The sequence below is a fragment of the Schistocerca serialis genome, chromosome 11, assembly GCF_023864345.2.
Source record: "Schistocerca serialis cubense isolate TAMUIC-IGC-003099 chromosome 11, iqSchSeri2.2, whole genome shotgun sequence".
In the NCBI taxonomy this organism is placed as follows: Eukaryota; Metazoa; Arthropoda; class Insecta; order Orthoptera; family Acrididae; genus Schistocerca; species Schistocerca serialis.
This window is the reverse complement of record NC_064648.1, coordinates 199,167,885-199,185,413: the sequence shown is the minus strand read 5'-3', so window position 1 is coordinate 199,185,413 and position 17,529 is coordinate 199,167,885. Positions and strand designations below refer to the sequence as shown.

The following is a 17,529-nucleotide window of genomic DNA, read 5'->3' as shown; positions in this document are numbered from 1 at the left end:
CTGCTATCTATGTCTTCTCTTATGAAAAGAAGGATTGATATCTTGCGCATTAGCCAGGAAAGAACGAAGATGTATATGTATGTATTGTAGAGCTAGTCGCCATCTTGATGAGATTCTGTATGAGAAGGAATTTAATACATGAACTAATGTAAGTGTGTTCGCGTATTATTTAACTGACAGTGTCTGCTTACTACGCTGTGACACACGGGATCAGTGGGGAACGTCTGATTTACACTGGACGTCCCTGCCGTTTTGTACACTCAAGATATCCAGTTTATTACTTTCAATAAATAGGCTAACACCGTCTTACCAGCAGATCTCCGGTCTTCCCCGTGTGATCACCGAAAGTTATTAATTATTATAAATGTTTTCAGGAGATCGACTGACAATTTTCGTCGCACCGAGACTTCGAAATTGCTTCACTGCCTTATGGAATTTAAGTTAAGCTCAATTTAATCAGGATAGAACAGTACTGAACTGTGTGAATGTGATAAGCCTGCTTTGTGAATGAAAATTCCCTTAATATACGCATGTTTTTTACTATCCTGATCAGTGAAGCTAAATCAGGCTAGTGTGAGAGAGGTTTTTAAATTTTAGATCCCACAAAAAATATTGAACGCGGTTGGGCGATTAAATCTGGGGCCGCCGGTAGTGTGTGGTAATAGTCGGCAGCTGGTAGGCCGGGCAAGGTAAACGTGGCACGGAGCTGCAGCAGCGTATTGCACGTGCAATTTGTTCGGAGTGGAGCAACAGCGAGGCAGGGAACTGCAGCTCTGCTTTAAGTTATTGCAAAGTACGATCGAGGCAGTAGGCCCGAGCCGGTAGTTGCGACGTGTAAGTGACTGGCATATGGGAATTCACCCCTGCCGTAGTTTCTGTCTCTCTCTGACAGTACGTCAGAGGTGAGGGGAAAAGCAGTATAAATAGTCAGGCACTTTTAGCTCGTAGGGGTGCCAGGTCAGTCGAGAGTCGTGTCGGACCTGTGCCGGTCTACGCTTATACGGTACAGTCTGGCAGCGATGTTGTGAATATTCTGTGTAAACCTTTACTCTGTTTCTACGTACTCGTTCGGGCCGTATTCCGCCTCCAGGGACGCGACATCGAGGCAGGACGGAACAGCAGCCGGGTACTCAGAGACTGCACGGTCTGCCTAAAGGCGGGCAGTGACTGCAGTCTGCAGCGGGTCCAGGACGGACTTCGTCCGCTTCCCACCCGGCGTACTGCTGGTGAGGCGTACACTGCGGGAGGCGCGGCAGCACCGTGTCGGCGCCCGAGACAGCGGCGGGTGTCGCCGTCCGGCGAACGCCACTGGCGGCGAGCTGCGGCACGGCGTCCGGGAGGGCGCGGATGCGAGTCCGGTCCCGTCCCGGGAGCAGCAGTGGCCCGAGGGCCACGGGTGACCGGTACGACCACCTCCGTCCGACGGTCGGACAAAGCGGGCCAAACGGCACGGAGAGTGGCGGAAACTGGGGCCGTAACAGTCTCCGGAATCGTGGGCAGTAGAGCGGTGCCAGTCGCTACGCCTCGGCGGTTGGCGACTAGGCTAGAGCAGCCGACTTCCACCGTCGGGCAGCCTCGTCGACCGCAGCAGCAGTGTCGGCAGTCCCGGAGTGCCGAGACGGCCGGACTCGCAGAATGGCGCTCGGGTGGCGCGCCGACATTACGCTTCTGTAAACTGGCCGAATAAAGAAATAGTTCCAAATACTGCTGTATCGCTCTGCACTGCCCATGACGCTATTGAACTTGCTCAGCCTCCCGATGAGAAACAGTGCAGTGGGCCCCAGCTTTGGCTGTGCCAATTGGAGTCCCGGGTTTGACCGTCGACGGGCTGCAACACTTCTTTTTTTTTTTATCGTATGTCACATGTGCTCCCCCCCTCCCCCCCTCTCTCTCTCTCTCTCCCACCCCCCTCCCTCTCCCCCTCTCTCAACCACAATTTCACAACTAGCTTTTGCTAAATCAAATATGATACCCTACTGTTTTTGCTTTGTTTTGATGTATATCATAATCAGTAAGATGGAACTATAAATGACTTTCAAAAGACACCACCTTGTGCCAACAGATCAATCTCTCTCTAATGTCAGCAATTTTGAAATGACAGCATTAACAAACTCATAAAATATCATAACAGAAACAAAAACTGAAAAAAGAAAACTTTATGTCCCTTCCCCATAGACACCAAAAGGACTAGAACTAAAATAAAATAACCGTACCACTATAAATCAATTTGCAAGTGAACAAAATAGATATTTGACAAACAAAATGTGTGTATCAAAAACAATCACAGCAAAATGAAAAGAAAAAAGACTCAACAACTATACAGAAAATGTACGCAAGAGACTTGAAGTTATCTCCATCTGTAAATATGTATTGTTAATTTGTAAATAAAAGTCTATTATGTTACCAAAAAAAGAATAGCTGAGTGGTCAGCACAATGGGCTGTCATGCCAAGGGGCCCGGGTTCGATTCCCGGCTGGGTCGGAGATTTTCTCCGCTTAGGGATTGGGTGTTTGTGTGCTGTCCTCAAAGAGGTGGCATCCAGCCACCTCTTACAATTAACCGTGGCACACCGTACTGTAACCGTGCCAACCCTGCGACAACGCTGGACGAAGGCACCAGAGAAACGAGAATGAAATAAAACAGTGTATTTCCATTGTGGTGGAGGCTTGAAAGGTTGGGAAGAAATGCACAATTCACGGGTTGAACATTTGTTTTTATACGCATCCTGCTACAGGTTAACAATAAATTACACAGCAACGACAATAAGCAGATGAACCATTAAATTATTTTCAATGTATAAAAATACAATCTTGAGCAACATTGTTGCATTTCTCCTGAAGGCATTTGCACAGTTGGTTCTTGTGGGCATTAAAGGACATGCAGTTTACATTATGCATTATCTTACAAGTTTTGCATGAGTGGGAACACAAACCAATCTGAAAACCTATGCTGCAACTTGTGGTAGTGGTTCAGATGTGGCAACCGTGGGAAATGTTATCTACACAAAATTTTTAATGCCAGGACGATAACTAATAGAGATGATACAGATTATGAAGGGACTGACAGAAAATAACAGAAAAGAGCAGGTAAACATAAAATCTGGAAATGTAAAACAGGTTTTACTACAACTGAACTGCTCGCTCGAGTTTATAACACTGACCTGGTACTAAAAGTGAACTACAGAAAATATTATTTAATGAGAATTCTTTCAGACATCACTTGCAGAGAAACTTCTAGCCAAATTAAAACTGTGTGCCATACTGGGATTGGAACCCAGAACTCTACCTATCGTGGGCAACGTTCTTACCACCTGAGCTACTGAGGCACGACTCACGAGGTACCCCCACAGCCATACTTATGCCAGTACCTCATTTTCCACCTTCCAAATTTTAAAGAAGTTCTCTTGCATGCCTTACAGAACTAGCAATCGTGAAAGATGGGACATTGCTAAGAAATGGTTTAGTCACAGCCTAGGGGCAGTTCCCAGAGTTAGTTAAACTTTCATTTTGCAGTAGACATACAGTTTGAAAATAGTTTCTCCCCCATATCCTTATTCTCAGGATTGCTAGTTCACTTAGTTATGCAAGAGATTTTCTGTGAAGTCTGGAAGGTAGAGTAAGGTACTGGCTAAAGTAAAGTGGACGACGACTGTAAAACCGAGTCGGTACTGTCTGCAATAGGTGCGTATTCTGGGTTCAAGTCCCCGTAAGGTAGACAGTTTTAACCTGCCAGTAAGAATGGAACACACACACACACACACACACACACACACACACACACACACACACAGTTGCATAGTGAAAAATTCAGTCTGTAAATGATGTACATTAATCTATACAGTTGTCGATATCTACAGTTAGAAAAGTTCCTCGAGCAGAAGTTTAAATAGACCGATCTGAGCAATAAATTTTTACTCGTGGCAGGCACGGTCGGACGAGCTCGTGGACAAAGTTGTACACTAATTTGCTGACACACAAGTGCTGCAGGTTTTTCAGGTGGCACAGTTCCCGGTAGGCCTCCAACTCCCATCCGAAGGCATTAAAAAGTGACAATTTACGAATCTGCGGGCAGCACCCGAGGAACTCCAAGTGGACTATGTCCTCCACGTGAGCCAGCAACAGAGCGTCCAGTCGCGGCAGTGACGGCATAACTCCGGAGAGAACGTCGGCGTCGACCGCGCACCTCCTCAGGTCCAGGACTTCGAGCTGCGTCAAGTGGTGCAGGTTCGACAGCTCCCACTCGTCGGGCCACGTCGAGAACTCGAGGCAGAGGCGGCGCAGCCGAGGGCAGTGCCGCAGGAAGCCCAGGTGCGCCAGCTCCGCGCGGCAGAGGTCCAGCTCCTCGAGCAGCGGCAGGCGCGGCAGCAGCTCGGACAGGTCCTCCGCGGTCACGGTGTCGCCGACCAGGCAGAGCGAGCGGACGCCGGCGGGCAGGTGTCGCAGGCCTGCGACCGGCGCGTCCTCAGCTTCGACGCGGAGCTCCCGCAGCCGGTCACAATGACGCAGGAAGGACAGGTCGGAGACGAATACGCAGTCGACCAGCTGCAGGGACGCGAGGGACCTCAGACCCGTCACGGCCGCCTCCAGGTCGTCTCCCAGCACGCAGCAGTCCCGCAGCCGCAGCCTCTGCAGGTTCCCGAGGTGCCGGAGCTCCGCGTACGCGGCGGACGGCAGGTCGGAGCAACCTTTCAGTTCCAGTTCCTCCAGTGCGGCCGAGCAGTGTCGTAGGAACGAAAGTTCTTTCAGGCGGGGGCACCGTATTTCGAGCGTCCGCAACCGGCCGACCCCTTCCGAACCTTCCAGGCAGTCCGCCGACATGGAGTCTACGTACACGCTCAGCTCTCTGAGATTCGGGCACAGGTGCAGAGCGGAACTGACCGCGTACTCCGCCCTGGCGTCGGGCTCGAGTGTCGGGATCGCCCTGACGATCCGCAGCTTGCGGAGCGCCGCCAGGTCGACAGGCGAACGGGGGGAGAGGGTGCTGTCCGCGATGTCGAGTTTAGTCGACAGGTACGCGCACGTCAGTCTCTGGTAGCCCCGCGTGGCTCCCAAGTCGGAAATGCTGGTCACCGACAGAACCATACGGGGGTAGGAAATGTCCACCTCGAAATTGACGTGCTGCTTGACGATGACTTCCTGCAACGGCGGCAGAGTGCTCAAGATTGCACGTGTCTCATCAGATTCCCTCGGACTTCTGTCACTGACGTACCTCTTCCCCTTCCACAGGTGTGTAAATCCTGTCACAATTTTGTGCCACTGCTGGCACACGGCAGCACACCGAGCCAAGTCTGGGATCGGCAGGAAGGAAAATATGGAAAGCAGTAAGTCGTCACAAATCACAGCCTGTGGAGTCGATGCCATTTCTGTGAACAAAAATAAATTTCCTAGTTACTCGTCAGAATAAGCTGCACTACAAATTTTAAGGATGTACGTTTCATTTAAGACCTCTTCGTGAACATCGAGTGATAATACAAAAAGGAAGAAAGATTGGACTTAACATTCCATTGACATCGAGGTACAGTGGAAACTCGATTAACCGTCATCTTTGGGACCGTGGTCGTGACGGTTGAGTGAATAGACCGATAACAGAAACACATTTCAACGGCCTTGGCCATTATTATAGGCCCTGAAAGTGGAATCCCCTGACTTCTTGCTCGTATAAACCATCGGTACATTGCAGAGTCCAATTCATCATATTTTGCAGGTTTCATTGTCTTTCTTGTTCGCACATCTCCAGCCATGCTCTGCACTGTTGACACATGTTGTTCTATTTTATCAGCATCACGTTTTATATCGTTAACTGTTGTTCTTCCAATACCATAAATCAGTGCTACATTTGTCGCAGTTTCGCCCTCTCTTAAGCGTTTTATAATTTCAAGTTTTTGATTAAGTCCTAAAACAACACGTTTACATTTTTCAGACATTTTATCAAGTCACTGTATCACCCACACCTGCACTAAATACGGTAGTGTAAAATATTAGTCAATAAAGCTTATTCAAGAGGGAAACACGTAACACGGCACAGCCCGCTAGATACACTGCGACAATTACAGTCTTCTCGCCACAACTGGAAACTGATCCAGTGGCGATTGTTGACTCACAAGTGAGACAAATACAAAAAAAGGGGGAGATGTGTTAGCACGCCAACTGAAGGTCACATTTTATGTACCATTCTACGGCGGGCGGGTACATTCACTTCCCACTAAAATAGAGTAAATAAACAAAGTGGACGCGTCACTGTGCCTTAGAGCATTCTGTTATTACAGTATTATTATGCTGTTACAGCAGTGAGGGTTAACAGAAACTGACAGTTTAAAGAGCGACGGTTAATTGAGCTTTTACTGTAATTAGATGAGGAGCACAAGCTGGGATTGTGTCAAGGATGGGGAAGGAAATCAGCCGTGCCCTTTCAAAGGAAGCATTGTGGGATTTGCCTGGAGCAATTTAGGGACATCACAGAAAATCTAAATCTGGACAGCCGGACGTGGGTTCGAACCGCCTTGCTTCCGCACCGGACTCCAGTGTGTGCTAACCACTGGACCACTTCCCTCGGTAGGCAATAATATAGCACGGCTATGCTGTTACTGTGGTCCCCAGTCGCGAGACTGTTTGCTGCAGCTCTCCGTGTTAGTCCGTCGTCTGCAAATCGTGCATCTCTACAGGGTGTCCGAGGATACCTGCACCCCTCCTCCCTTTGTACAATTGGGGGTGCACAAACACCCACACGCAGGGCAGACAATGACAGAGAACGAGTACATTCAGAGATCACTCTGGCCACGCCCCACCTCATCAAGCAGCCTTACTTTTGTTCCGGACAGTGACGGAGACACACTTCACAGTGAACGTGAGAAAAACTTCAGAGGAAATATATGCCACTGTCACTCAATCAATCGAGCAGTCTCCAGCAATATCCATTAGCAAAACCTCAGCTTATAACCTCGTCACAGTTTCACACCGAACTTTATTATTCGTATAGGCTAAAGATGAATATATATTTAATTAATTTAGCATAACAAGTAATAGCTCCTTTTCGTGAAACTCATTGTCATGCCCTTCTGTTATTGTGAAATCTAAGGAAAACTACTAAATGATAACATGTCCTTTCTCAAGTACTGAATTTTATTAATTAAATCTCCCTTTTGTAAACCAACATTTATAAACAATCAACAGAAATTGAATACCCGGTGCCATTACGCCTATATACCGCCACTAATCTCCGGCCTCGTTACCGAGCAACCGTCTCTAGCCTCTCGCACACCCGACTGTCACTCACGGACTCCAACACTCGACTCCTCACACACCCACTTGCACATTGTCGACTGCACTGCAGTCTTCGCTTTAGTTTATGATTGCTGCGTAGATCATATGATTGATACTATGTCTAGGTACAGCTATGTAAGGATACTGTACCCGTACAATCTGAACCTGGGGCACCACAGTCATCACACATGACTACATTAAAAATGAAAGGAAATAGATAATTTAGACTGATGTATGTGAATGATGCATCTGACAATATACTGTATAATATGCCAACGACATAGTGCAGCGAGTTGCGGCTTGCCGTGCTTTGTTCACACCGTCCGTCTCTAACGACCTCAATACTGACGGGACATTCGACCCTGTCCTTCCTTCTGTCTTCCTTATTGACACTATTCCGTATGCCGTTTATCACTCAAGAGTGTTACTTTCTGATCACTTTTGATGTACTGCAGTACACACATTAGCGTTTCCACTACTGTGGACATCTATACAGATCATCGGATGTGAGGGTATCATCTGCAGTGCCCCAGGGAAGTGTGGTAGGTCCGCTGTTGTTTTCTGTCTACATAAATGATCTTTTGGATAGGGTGGATAGCAATGTGCAGATGCTTGCTGATGATGCTGTGGTGTACGGGAAGGTGTCGTCGTTGAGTGACTGTAGGAGGATACGAGATGACTTGGACAGGATTTGCGATTGGTGTAAAGAATGGCAGCTAACTCTAAACATAGATAAATGTAAATTAATGCAGATGAATAGGAAAAAGAATCCTGTAATGTTTGAATACTCCATTATTAGTTTAGTGCTTGACACAGTCACGTCGATTAAATATTTGGGCGTAACATTGCAGAGTGATATGTAGTGGGACAAGCATGTAATGGCAGTTGAGGGAAAGGCGGATAGTCATCTTCGATTCATTGGTAGAATTTTGGGAAGATGTGGTTCATCTGTAAAGGAGACCGCTTATAAAACACTAATACAACCTATCCTCGAGTACTGCTCGAGCGTTTGGGATCCCTATCAGGTCAGATTGAGGGAGGACATAGAAGCAATTCAGAGGCGGGCTGCTAGATTTGTTACTGGTAGGTCTGATCATCATGCAAGTGTTACGGAAATGCTTCAGGAACTCGGGTGGCAGTCTCTAGAGTAAAGGAGTAGTTCTTTTTGTGAATCGCTACTGAGGAAATTTAGAGAACCAGCATTTGTGGCTGACTGCAGTACAATTTTACTGTCGCCAACTTACATTTCACAGAAAGACCACAAAGATAAGATAAGAGATATTAAGGCTTGTACAGAGGCATATAGGCAGTCTTTTTCCCTCGTTCTGTTTGGGAGTGGAACAGGGAGAGAAGATGCTAGTTGCGGTACAAGGTACCCTCTGCCATGCACCGTATAGTGGACTGTGGAGTATGTATGTAGATGTGGATGTTACACAGATGCTGTGCACAGGGGTAACCAAACCGCTTGGGTTTATCTACAGTGCTATGGAAACCTGTACACATCTGGAGCTGCCAATCCGTCACCCCTGCAGACAAGTTACTTCCCTATCTCAGCAATTAAAAAACTTTTGAATACTTATCATACAATATCTTCAGTGCATTGTGTACTTATCATTTGCAAATACCTCATTTTGACATCTTGAATCATTTATCAGATATGAAAATTGTTACGACCACACGATCCGCCATGCGCCATGACACGAATGGGCATGTCGTGTGCGACAATCCACTGACAATAAAACCAAATAACTTGAGAATGAAAACAGACATTGTTCTGATCTGAATTTTAAATAAACTTTCGATATCTTATTGGCATTTCACCCACTGCCATGTACGATCTAAAATTAAAATTTTGTGCAATGTTTTAGTTAATATGAAGCAGCACAAGAACTATGGCATATAACAAAAAGAAATTCAATCCTTTACAAAGTACAGATACCTCACACTAAGGTATGCAAAAATAAAATTGTTTCACCTAATAGTTTCCGAAAAATCAGATGATAAATATTTCGTATCAGCCAGAACACCATTTCTCAGCACAGGGAGCAGCATTTGGCAAGCAGACAGTTGCAACAAAAGCTGCCCTCAGCACGGAATGTAGACAGCACGTCTGTAGCAGCAAACGGGTTCAGAACACCTTTTTCTAGTCTATGGGAATCTGCATTATGTTCAACAGCTGGGAAGGTACACAGGTCATGTTACAATTTTGGGTAGAAAGTCATCATAATAGCTGTCAGGTCTATATTTTGTAAGGGTACGTGAACAGAAATTATTACTTGAAGATAGTGCAAACACAGTTAATGCCTCAGCTCAAATACAAGGGAATCGTGTATCACGTCTGAATACTGCAAGATGGAACTTCTGCATGGTTTGGCAAAATCTCCAGAAGACTATTAGATGAAAAATTTTTATTTTTGCACATCTTAGTGTCTGATATCTTTGTTCAATAAATGATTGAATTTCTTTCTGTTATATGCCAAAGTTTTTGTGCTGCTTCATATTAAGTAATTGCACAAAATTTTGAAGGGTTTGCTGAGGTAAAAACATATTGTGTAAAATTAGCATGATTTTATAAGGAGCATTCAAAAAGAAACGAACCATATATAACTACAGAAACCAGTACCTGTATGTACTGACCCTGGCTATTGAGACATTTGTCCCACTGTGACACAAGGCAGTGAATGTCCGTCTCATAAAATTCCTGGGGCTGCGTTGTTCGCCGGTTTCGCACGTACAGCTGGACGTCGCAGTCTGAGGTGAATCATTTGCCACTCAGAGCCTTTTTAAGGGACCAAAAATGGCGTAATCACAGGGAGTCTATGGAGGGTGGCCGAAAACCTCCCATTTGAATTTCTGCAGTAGTGCCAAAACTGTGTTGGCCGTATGAGGCAGAATGACCCCACAGGTGAGATTTCCTGGTCGTTTTGATTTGATCGCTTGGCGAAGGGTGGTCAAGGTTTGCGAGTAATGCTAGGCATTTACTGTTGTCCTGTGCTGCAGGAACTCAATCAGAATCGGCCAAAGAAGAATGTCAGCATAGGGGCAAATGATCCACGCTGTACATGCAGAACTGGTTCACATTGCAGCCCCAGGAATTTTATGAGAGAGCCTTGTGTCACAATGGGACAAGAGTCAACAGCCAGCACCAATACTTCTAACATACAGGTATCGGTTTCTGTAATTATGCGCCGGCCGGTGTGGCCGAGCGGTTCTAGGCGCTACAGTCTGGAACCGGGTGACCGCTACGGTCGCAGGTTCGAATCCTGCCTCGGGCACGGATGTGTGTGATGGCCTTAGTTTAGTTAGGTTTAAGTAGTCCTAAGTTCTAGGGGACTGATGACCTCAGAAGCTAAGTCGCATAGTGCTCAGAGCCGTTTGAACTGTTTTTTGTAATTATGCCTCGGACTCATTCCTTTTTGAATGCCCCTTATAGATCATACATTGCAGTGAATGAAATGGGCACAAAGGAGCCCTGAATTTACAATACCTGAAACTCCATATGGGGATAATGAGCCTCATGTGAGGAGTCGAGCCAAAGTGTTGGGGAGGCCTTTTTAGGCTCAGTTTCCGAGACGCTCTGCACGATGCCTAAGAGGACACAGAGATGCACGAATCTCTGTGTAAAGCATGACTGCACTTGTACAGAAGCACAGGATACACAGTTTTTATACACTGATGAGCCCATACATTATGACCACTGCCCACTGGGAGACAAACAACACCTGAAGGCATTGTGGGTACATGCCACATCAAAGAAAGTATATAACTGGAGCAGGAATGAAAAGCAAACCATTTCTAGGGATGATAAGAGCCAAAAATGTGGAAATTCAATTGCATAAATGACACTGACAATGAACGGATGACACTTCCTGGCAGATTAAAATTGTGTGCCGGACCGAGACTCGAACTCAGGACCTTTGCCATTCACGGGCAAGTGCTCTACCAACTAATCTACCCAAGCATGACTCACAACCCATCCTCATGGCTTCACTTCTGGCAGTACCTCCTCTCCTACCTTCATTCAAAGAACAGATTGTTATGGCCTGGATTCTGGGAGAGAGAATTTCGGAAATGGTGAGGCTGCTCGGCTGATGATGTGTTACTGTCGTGAGAATCTACGGAACGTGGCTGAATAACGGGAAAATTATGAAGAGGCAACAAGGCGCTTGGCATCCAGGATCGTCACAGAACCTGGAGATAGAGACTTTTCTGCTCTGTAAAACAGGGTCCGTGGCAACCTGCGGCAGATCTGGCAGCAGAGTGCAATCCCTGTGCAAGCACAAGTGTTCTGGATCGTATCATTCAATATACATCGTTGAACAAGGGGCTCCTAAGTAGGAGACCCCAACTTATTCCTCTGTACACTTAACTACGCTAGAGTGCCAATGCAACTGGTATAGGCACGAGTATTTGAATACAGAAATACACTACTGGCCATTAAACTTGCTACACCAACAAGAAATGCAGATGATAAATGGGTATTCATTGGACAAATATATTATACTAGAACTGACATGAGATTACATTTTCACGCAATTAGGGTGCATAGATCCGGGGAAATCAGTACCCAGGACAACCACCTCTGGCCATAATAACGGCCTCGATACGCCTGGGCACTGAGTCAAACAGAGCTTGGATGGCGTGTACAGCTACAGCTGCCCATGCAGCTTCAACACGATGCCACAGTTCATCGAGAGTAGTGACTGGCGTATTGTGACGAGCCAGTTGCTCGGCCACCATTGACGAGACGTTTTCAATTGGTGAGAGATCTGGAGAATGTGCTGGCCAGGGCAGCAGTCTAACTTTTTCTGTTTCCAGGAAGGCCCGTACAGGACCTGCAACATGCGGTCATGCATTATCCTGCTGAAATGTAGGGTTTCGCAGGGATCGAATGAAGGGTAGAGCGACGGGTCGTAACACATCTGAAATGTAACGTCCACTGTTCAAAGTGCCGTCAATGTGAGCAAGAGGTGACCGAGACGTGTAACCGATGGCAACCCATACCATCACGCCGGGTGACACGCCAGTACGGCAATGATGAATACACGCTTCCAGTGTGTATTCACCACGATGTTGCCAAACACGGATGCGACCATTACGATGCTGTAAACAGAACGCCATTCGTGTACCCAGGGTTGTCGTCGAGTACACCATCGCAGGCACTCCTGTGTGTGATGCAGCATCAAGGGTAACCACAGCCACGGTCTGCGAGCTGATAGTCCGTGTTGTTGCAAACATCGTCGAACTGTTCGTGTAGATGGTTATTGTCTTGCAAACGTCCCCATGTGCTGACTCAGGGATCAAGACATGGCTGCACAATTCGTTACAGCCATGCGGATAAGATGCCTGTCATCTCGACTGCTAGTGATACGAGGCCGTTCCGTATTACCCTCCTGAACCCACCGATTCCATATCCTGGTAGCAGTCATCGGATCTCGACCAACGCGAGCAGCAATGTCACGATATGATAAACTGCAATCACGATAGGCTACAATGCGACCTTTATCAAAGTTGGAAACGTGATGGTACGCATTTCACCTCCTTACACGAGGCATTACAACAACGTTTCACCAGGCAACGCCGGTCAACTGCTGTTTGTGTATGAGAAATCGGTTGGAAACTTTCCTCATGTCAGAACGTTGTAGGTGTAGCCACTGGCGCCAACCTTGTGTGAATGCTCTGAAAAGCTAATCATTTGCATATGACAGCATCTTCTTCCTGTCAGTTGAATTTCGCGTCTGTAGCACATCATCTTCGTGGTGTAGCAATTTTAATGGCCAGTAGTGTATGTAAACAGGCATAATACGGAGCTGTGGTTGGTGATGCCTATATAAGACAACAAGTGTCTGGCACAGTTGTTAGATCGGTTACTGCTGCTACAATGGCAAGTTATCACGGGAGTTTGAAGGCGATGTTATAGTCGGCGCACGAGTGACGGGACACAGCATCTTTGAGGTAGCAATGAAGTGGGGATTTTCCCGTACGACCATTTCAAAAGTGTACCGTAAATATCAGGAATCTGGTAAAACATCAAACCTCCGACATCGCTGCGGCCGGAAAAAGATTCTGCAAGAACAGGACTGACGATGACTGAAGAGCATCGTTCAACGTGCAGAAGTGCAATGGTTCCGCAAATTGCTGCAAATTTCAGTGCTGGGCCGTCGGTAAGTGTAAGGGCGCAAATCATTCATGGCTTTCAGAGCCAAAGGCCCACTCGTGTACCCTTGTGACTGTCAACACCGACATTGGACTGTTGATGACTGGGAACACGTTGCCTGGTCCGACGAGTCTCGTTTCATATTGTATTGAGCAGATGGATTTGTACAAGTCTGGAGACAACCTCATGAATCCGTGGACCCTGCATGTTATCGAGGACTGTTGAAGCTGGTTGAGGCTCTGTAATGGTGAGGGGCGTGTGCAGTTGGAGTGATATAGGGCCTCTGATACATCTAGATCATATTTCTTTGTCAAAGGTGACATGTCAAATTTTTATGTCAAAGAAATTTGATGGTGTATTAGGGAAGTTTGTCAAATCTCGCCTGTCATCCAACAAATATGATCAAATCTAGGGCCCCGAAGTAGATTTGATCATAAAGTCTTTCATCTTCTGTTCATTGTAATGTGAAACGTAACTCCTTGGAGTGCTGGTGTTACTACAGCTATCTGTAGCTGTAGCTGTAGCTGTAGCTGTGAGGAGGGCTATGCGAGAGGCGTTCATTGAATTCGAAAGTAAAGTTATATGTACTGACTTGGCACAAAATCCTAAGAAATTTTGGTCTTACGTCAAAGCGGTAGGTGGATCAACTTTATATGATCATTCCATTTTAAATCACTCCCATTGCCTACCCCCAGATAATTTATGCTTCCAGTTGCTGACCTGCTATTTTGTAGCTAAATGATAAAGGATCTTTCTTTCTATGTATTCGCAGCACATTACACTTGTCTACGTTGAGATTCAATTGCCATTCCCTGCACCATGCGTCAATTCGTCGCAGATCCTCCTGCATTTCAGTAAAATTTTCCATTGTTACAACCTCACGATATACTACAGCATCATACGCAAAAAGCCTCAGTGAACTTCTGATGTTATCCACAAGGTCGTTTACGTATATTGTGAATAGCAACAGATCTATGACTCCCCTGCAGCACACCTGAAATCACTCTTACTTCGGAATATTTCTCTCCATTGAGAATGACATGCTGTGTTCTGTTATCTAGGAACTCTTCAATCCAATGACACAATTGGTCTGATAGTCCATATGCTCTTACTTTCTTCATTAAACGACTGTGGGGAACTGTATCAAATGCCTTGCGGAAGTCAAGAAACACGGCATCTACCTGTGAACCCGTGTTTATGGCCCTCTGAGTCTCGTGGACGAATAGCCCGAGCTGGGATTCACACGATTGTGTTTTTTGAAACCCATGCTGATTCCTACAGAGTACATTTCAAGTCTCCAGAAAAGTCATTGTACTTGAACATAATACGTGTTCCAAAATTCTACAACTGATTGACGTTAGAGATATAGGTCTATAGTTCTGCACGTCTGTTCGACGTCCCTTCTTGGAAACGGGGATGACCTGTGCCCTTTTCCAATCCTTTGGAACGCTACGCTCGTCTGGAGACCTACAGTACACCGCTGCAAGAAGGGGGGCAAGTTCCTTCGTGTACTCTGTATAAAATCGAACTGGTATCCCATCAGGTCCAGCGGCCTTTCCTCTTTTGAGCGATTTTAATTGTTTCTCTATCCCTCTGTCGTCTATTTCGATCTCTACCATTTTGTCATCTGTGCGACAATCTAGAGAAGGAACTACAGTGCAGTCTTCCTCTGTGAAACAGCTTTGGAAAAAGACATTTAGTATTTTGGCCTTTAGTCTGTCATCCTCTGTTTCAGTACCATTTTGGTCACAGAGTGTCTGGAAATTTTGTTTTGATCCACCTACTGTTTTGACATAAGACCTAAATTTCTTAGGATTTTCTGCCAAGTCAGTACATAGAACTTTACTTTCGAATTCATTGAACGCCTCTCGCATAGCCCTCCTCACACTACATTTCGCTTCGCGTAATTTTTGTTTGTCTGCAAGGCTTTGGCTACATTTATGTTTGCTGTGAAGTTCCCTTTGCTTCCGCAGCAGTTTTCTAACTCGGTTGTTGTACCACAGTGGTTCTTTTCCATCTCTTACAATCTTGCTTAGCACATACTCATCTAACGCATATTCTACGATAGTTTTGAACTTTGTCCACTGATCCTCAACACTATCTGCACTTGAGACAAAACTTTTGTGTTGAGCCGTCAGGTACTCTGAAATCTGCTTTTTGTCACTTTTGCTAAACAGAAAAATCTTCCTACCTTTTTTAATATTTCTATTTACGGGTGAAATGATCGATGCAGTAACTGCTTTACGATCGCCGATTCTCTGTTGTGCATTAACTGTTTCACCAGAAGGTCTAATATGTTATCGCCACAAGTCGGTTCTCAGTTTAACTGCTTGAGGTAGTTTTCAGATAATGCACTTAAAAAAAATTCACTGGATTCTTTGTCCCTGCCACCCGTGATAGACATTTGAGTCTCCCAGTCTATATCTGTCACACAGTCTGGCTCCGAGACACGGGCAATTATACTGCTGAAAGATGATATCGCCATTGGGAAAGACACGAAGCCTGCAGGGATGCAGGTGATTTGCAGCTGTAAGTATGCCTTTGATTATTATCACAGGTCCCATGCCAGTGCAGGAGAATGTCTCCCATAGCATAATACTGCTCCCACCAGCCCGTGTACATGGCATGCTGCACGTTTTATAAAGACTCCTCTTTTTACTAGGCTAATTACTGTTTAGCTCTACAGGGCCATTATACTGAAATGTTTCCCCACACCACCTAGTATTGTCTTTCTATGTGTGTGAGTAACTGTATGTTCACGGTTGTGGGTAAATACATACAGCGTACACAGGGCGGTGTGTGAAACTGATAGCGATTACACGCTTCCACTGTTGTAGAAATCTGCTCCAGATGCTGCAGATACTGTGTCGAGCTGAAAGTGGTAACCAAAGTATGGAGAAATATTCTTCGGGGCTCTGTTGCATAGCAATCAGATTGCTTTCAGTTCTGAGAAATGTCCAGTTACTATTGTGGATTTGAATGATCCATGAAGTGACTTCTTTTCCGAAGAAAACATCGAACTATTTCACTAGAACTGAACGCTCCCGTCGGAACTGTTCTCAGCTGTTGTTTATTAGTAAATCACAATAGCAGTATGTCGCTGGGTGTATAATAAGATGTACCTTCTTGAAATGAACAATATTTTATTGTTCTATTAACTGATTTCCTTCCATATGCACTTATATTTTACAATGTGAATCAAAAACTCGCAATGGCGTCGATGTTTTACATCACAAGAATGGCTCTCCTCCCCTCAAAATTACTCTTAACAAGAACAAACAAAAACTATATCCTAAGAATAATTATGTGAGCGCTGACCGCCACAGAGTAATAAACAATATCTTTGTCTCGCTTTCGCACTGTCACAGCAAGTTACGCTGCATGATACATCATAGTTTCCAGCTGCTATTCGCCCTCTCGATGGCGGCATTTTTGGAGACAACCATTAACCTAGTGCAGCAAAAATGTGATTCATCCAAAGAACCGACATATTTCAATTGATCAACGGTCGAGTCCCGATGGTCCCATTCCCATTGCAGTCGTAATTGATGATGTCACTGGGTCAACATGTACACATGTAAGGATGGTCTTTTAGTGCCCCCAGAATTTTACGGAAGTCTGGAGCCACTCGTGTTCCAGCCGTTTCGAACACGCGTTATTTTAAAGCAGGGCGTAAGGATGAGCACGGGATACTGCACCCATTTATTGTTTGTACAGGCGAAACTGGAAGGGAGATAATTCGTCAGCACCGGCAAGTGTTCAGCGTGACCTGCCAAGAATAATTAAATACGGCTGGGAAGCTCCGTGGCCGGCTGGAAAGACTAATGTAGCTTTGTATTGTTGAAAAACAAATGGAGAGACTCAAGATAGTGAATGTTTATTGGGCGTCGAGCTGCTGTTGAGAGTACATGGACTGGACGTGGATAGTCAGCCTCAATAAAAGCTTATGTATTAATTGTGTTCAAAAAATGTGTAATTAACTGATCATGGGTGCCCGGTAATGTGTGGGCTTACGTCAAAGAGTTTTTTTTTTTTTTTTTTTTTTTTTTTTTTTTACAAAGCAGAAATAAATATGTTCTGGTGCATTGAATGATATTCCAAGAGTAGCGTATT

General features: G+C 45.6%; 1 protein-coding gene across 3 annotated transcripts in view; it reads right to left on the bottom strand.

Annotated features, from left to right (window-relative positions):
• Positions 1 to 2,703: 2,703 nt before the first annotated feature.
• The window catches only part of LOC126426883 (uncharacterized), a 37,896-nt gene continuing 23,070 nt past the window's right edge, over positions 2,704 to 17,529 (bottom strand). For all 3 annotated transcript variants that reach the window (XM_050088933.1, XM_050088931.1, XM_050088932.1), the window contains one exon: positions 2,704 to 5,362. In XM_050088933.1, coding sequence (XP_049944890.1) covers positions 3,882 to 5,360 — 1,479 coding nt within the window. In that variant the 5' untranslated portion in view covers positions 5,361 to 5,362 and the 3' untranslated portion in view covers positions 2,704 to 3,881. The remainder of the gene's footprint in view (positions 5,363 to 17,529) is intronic.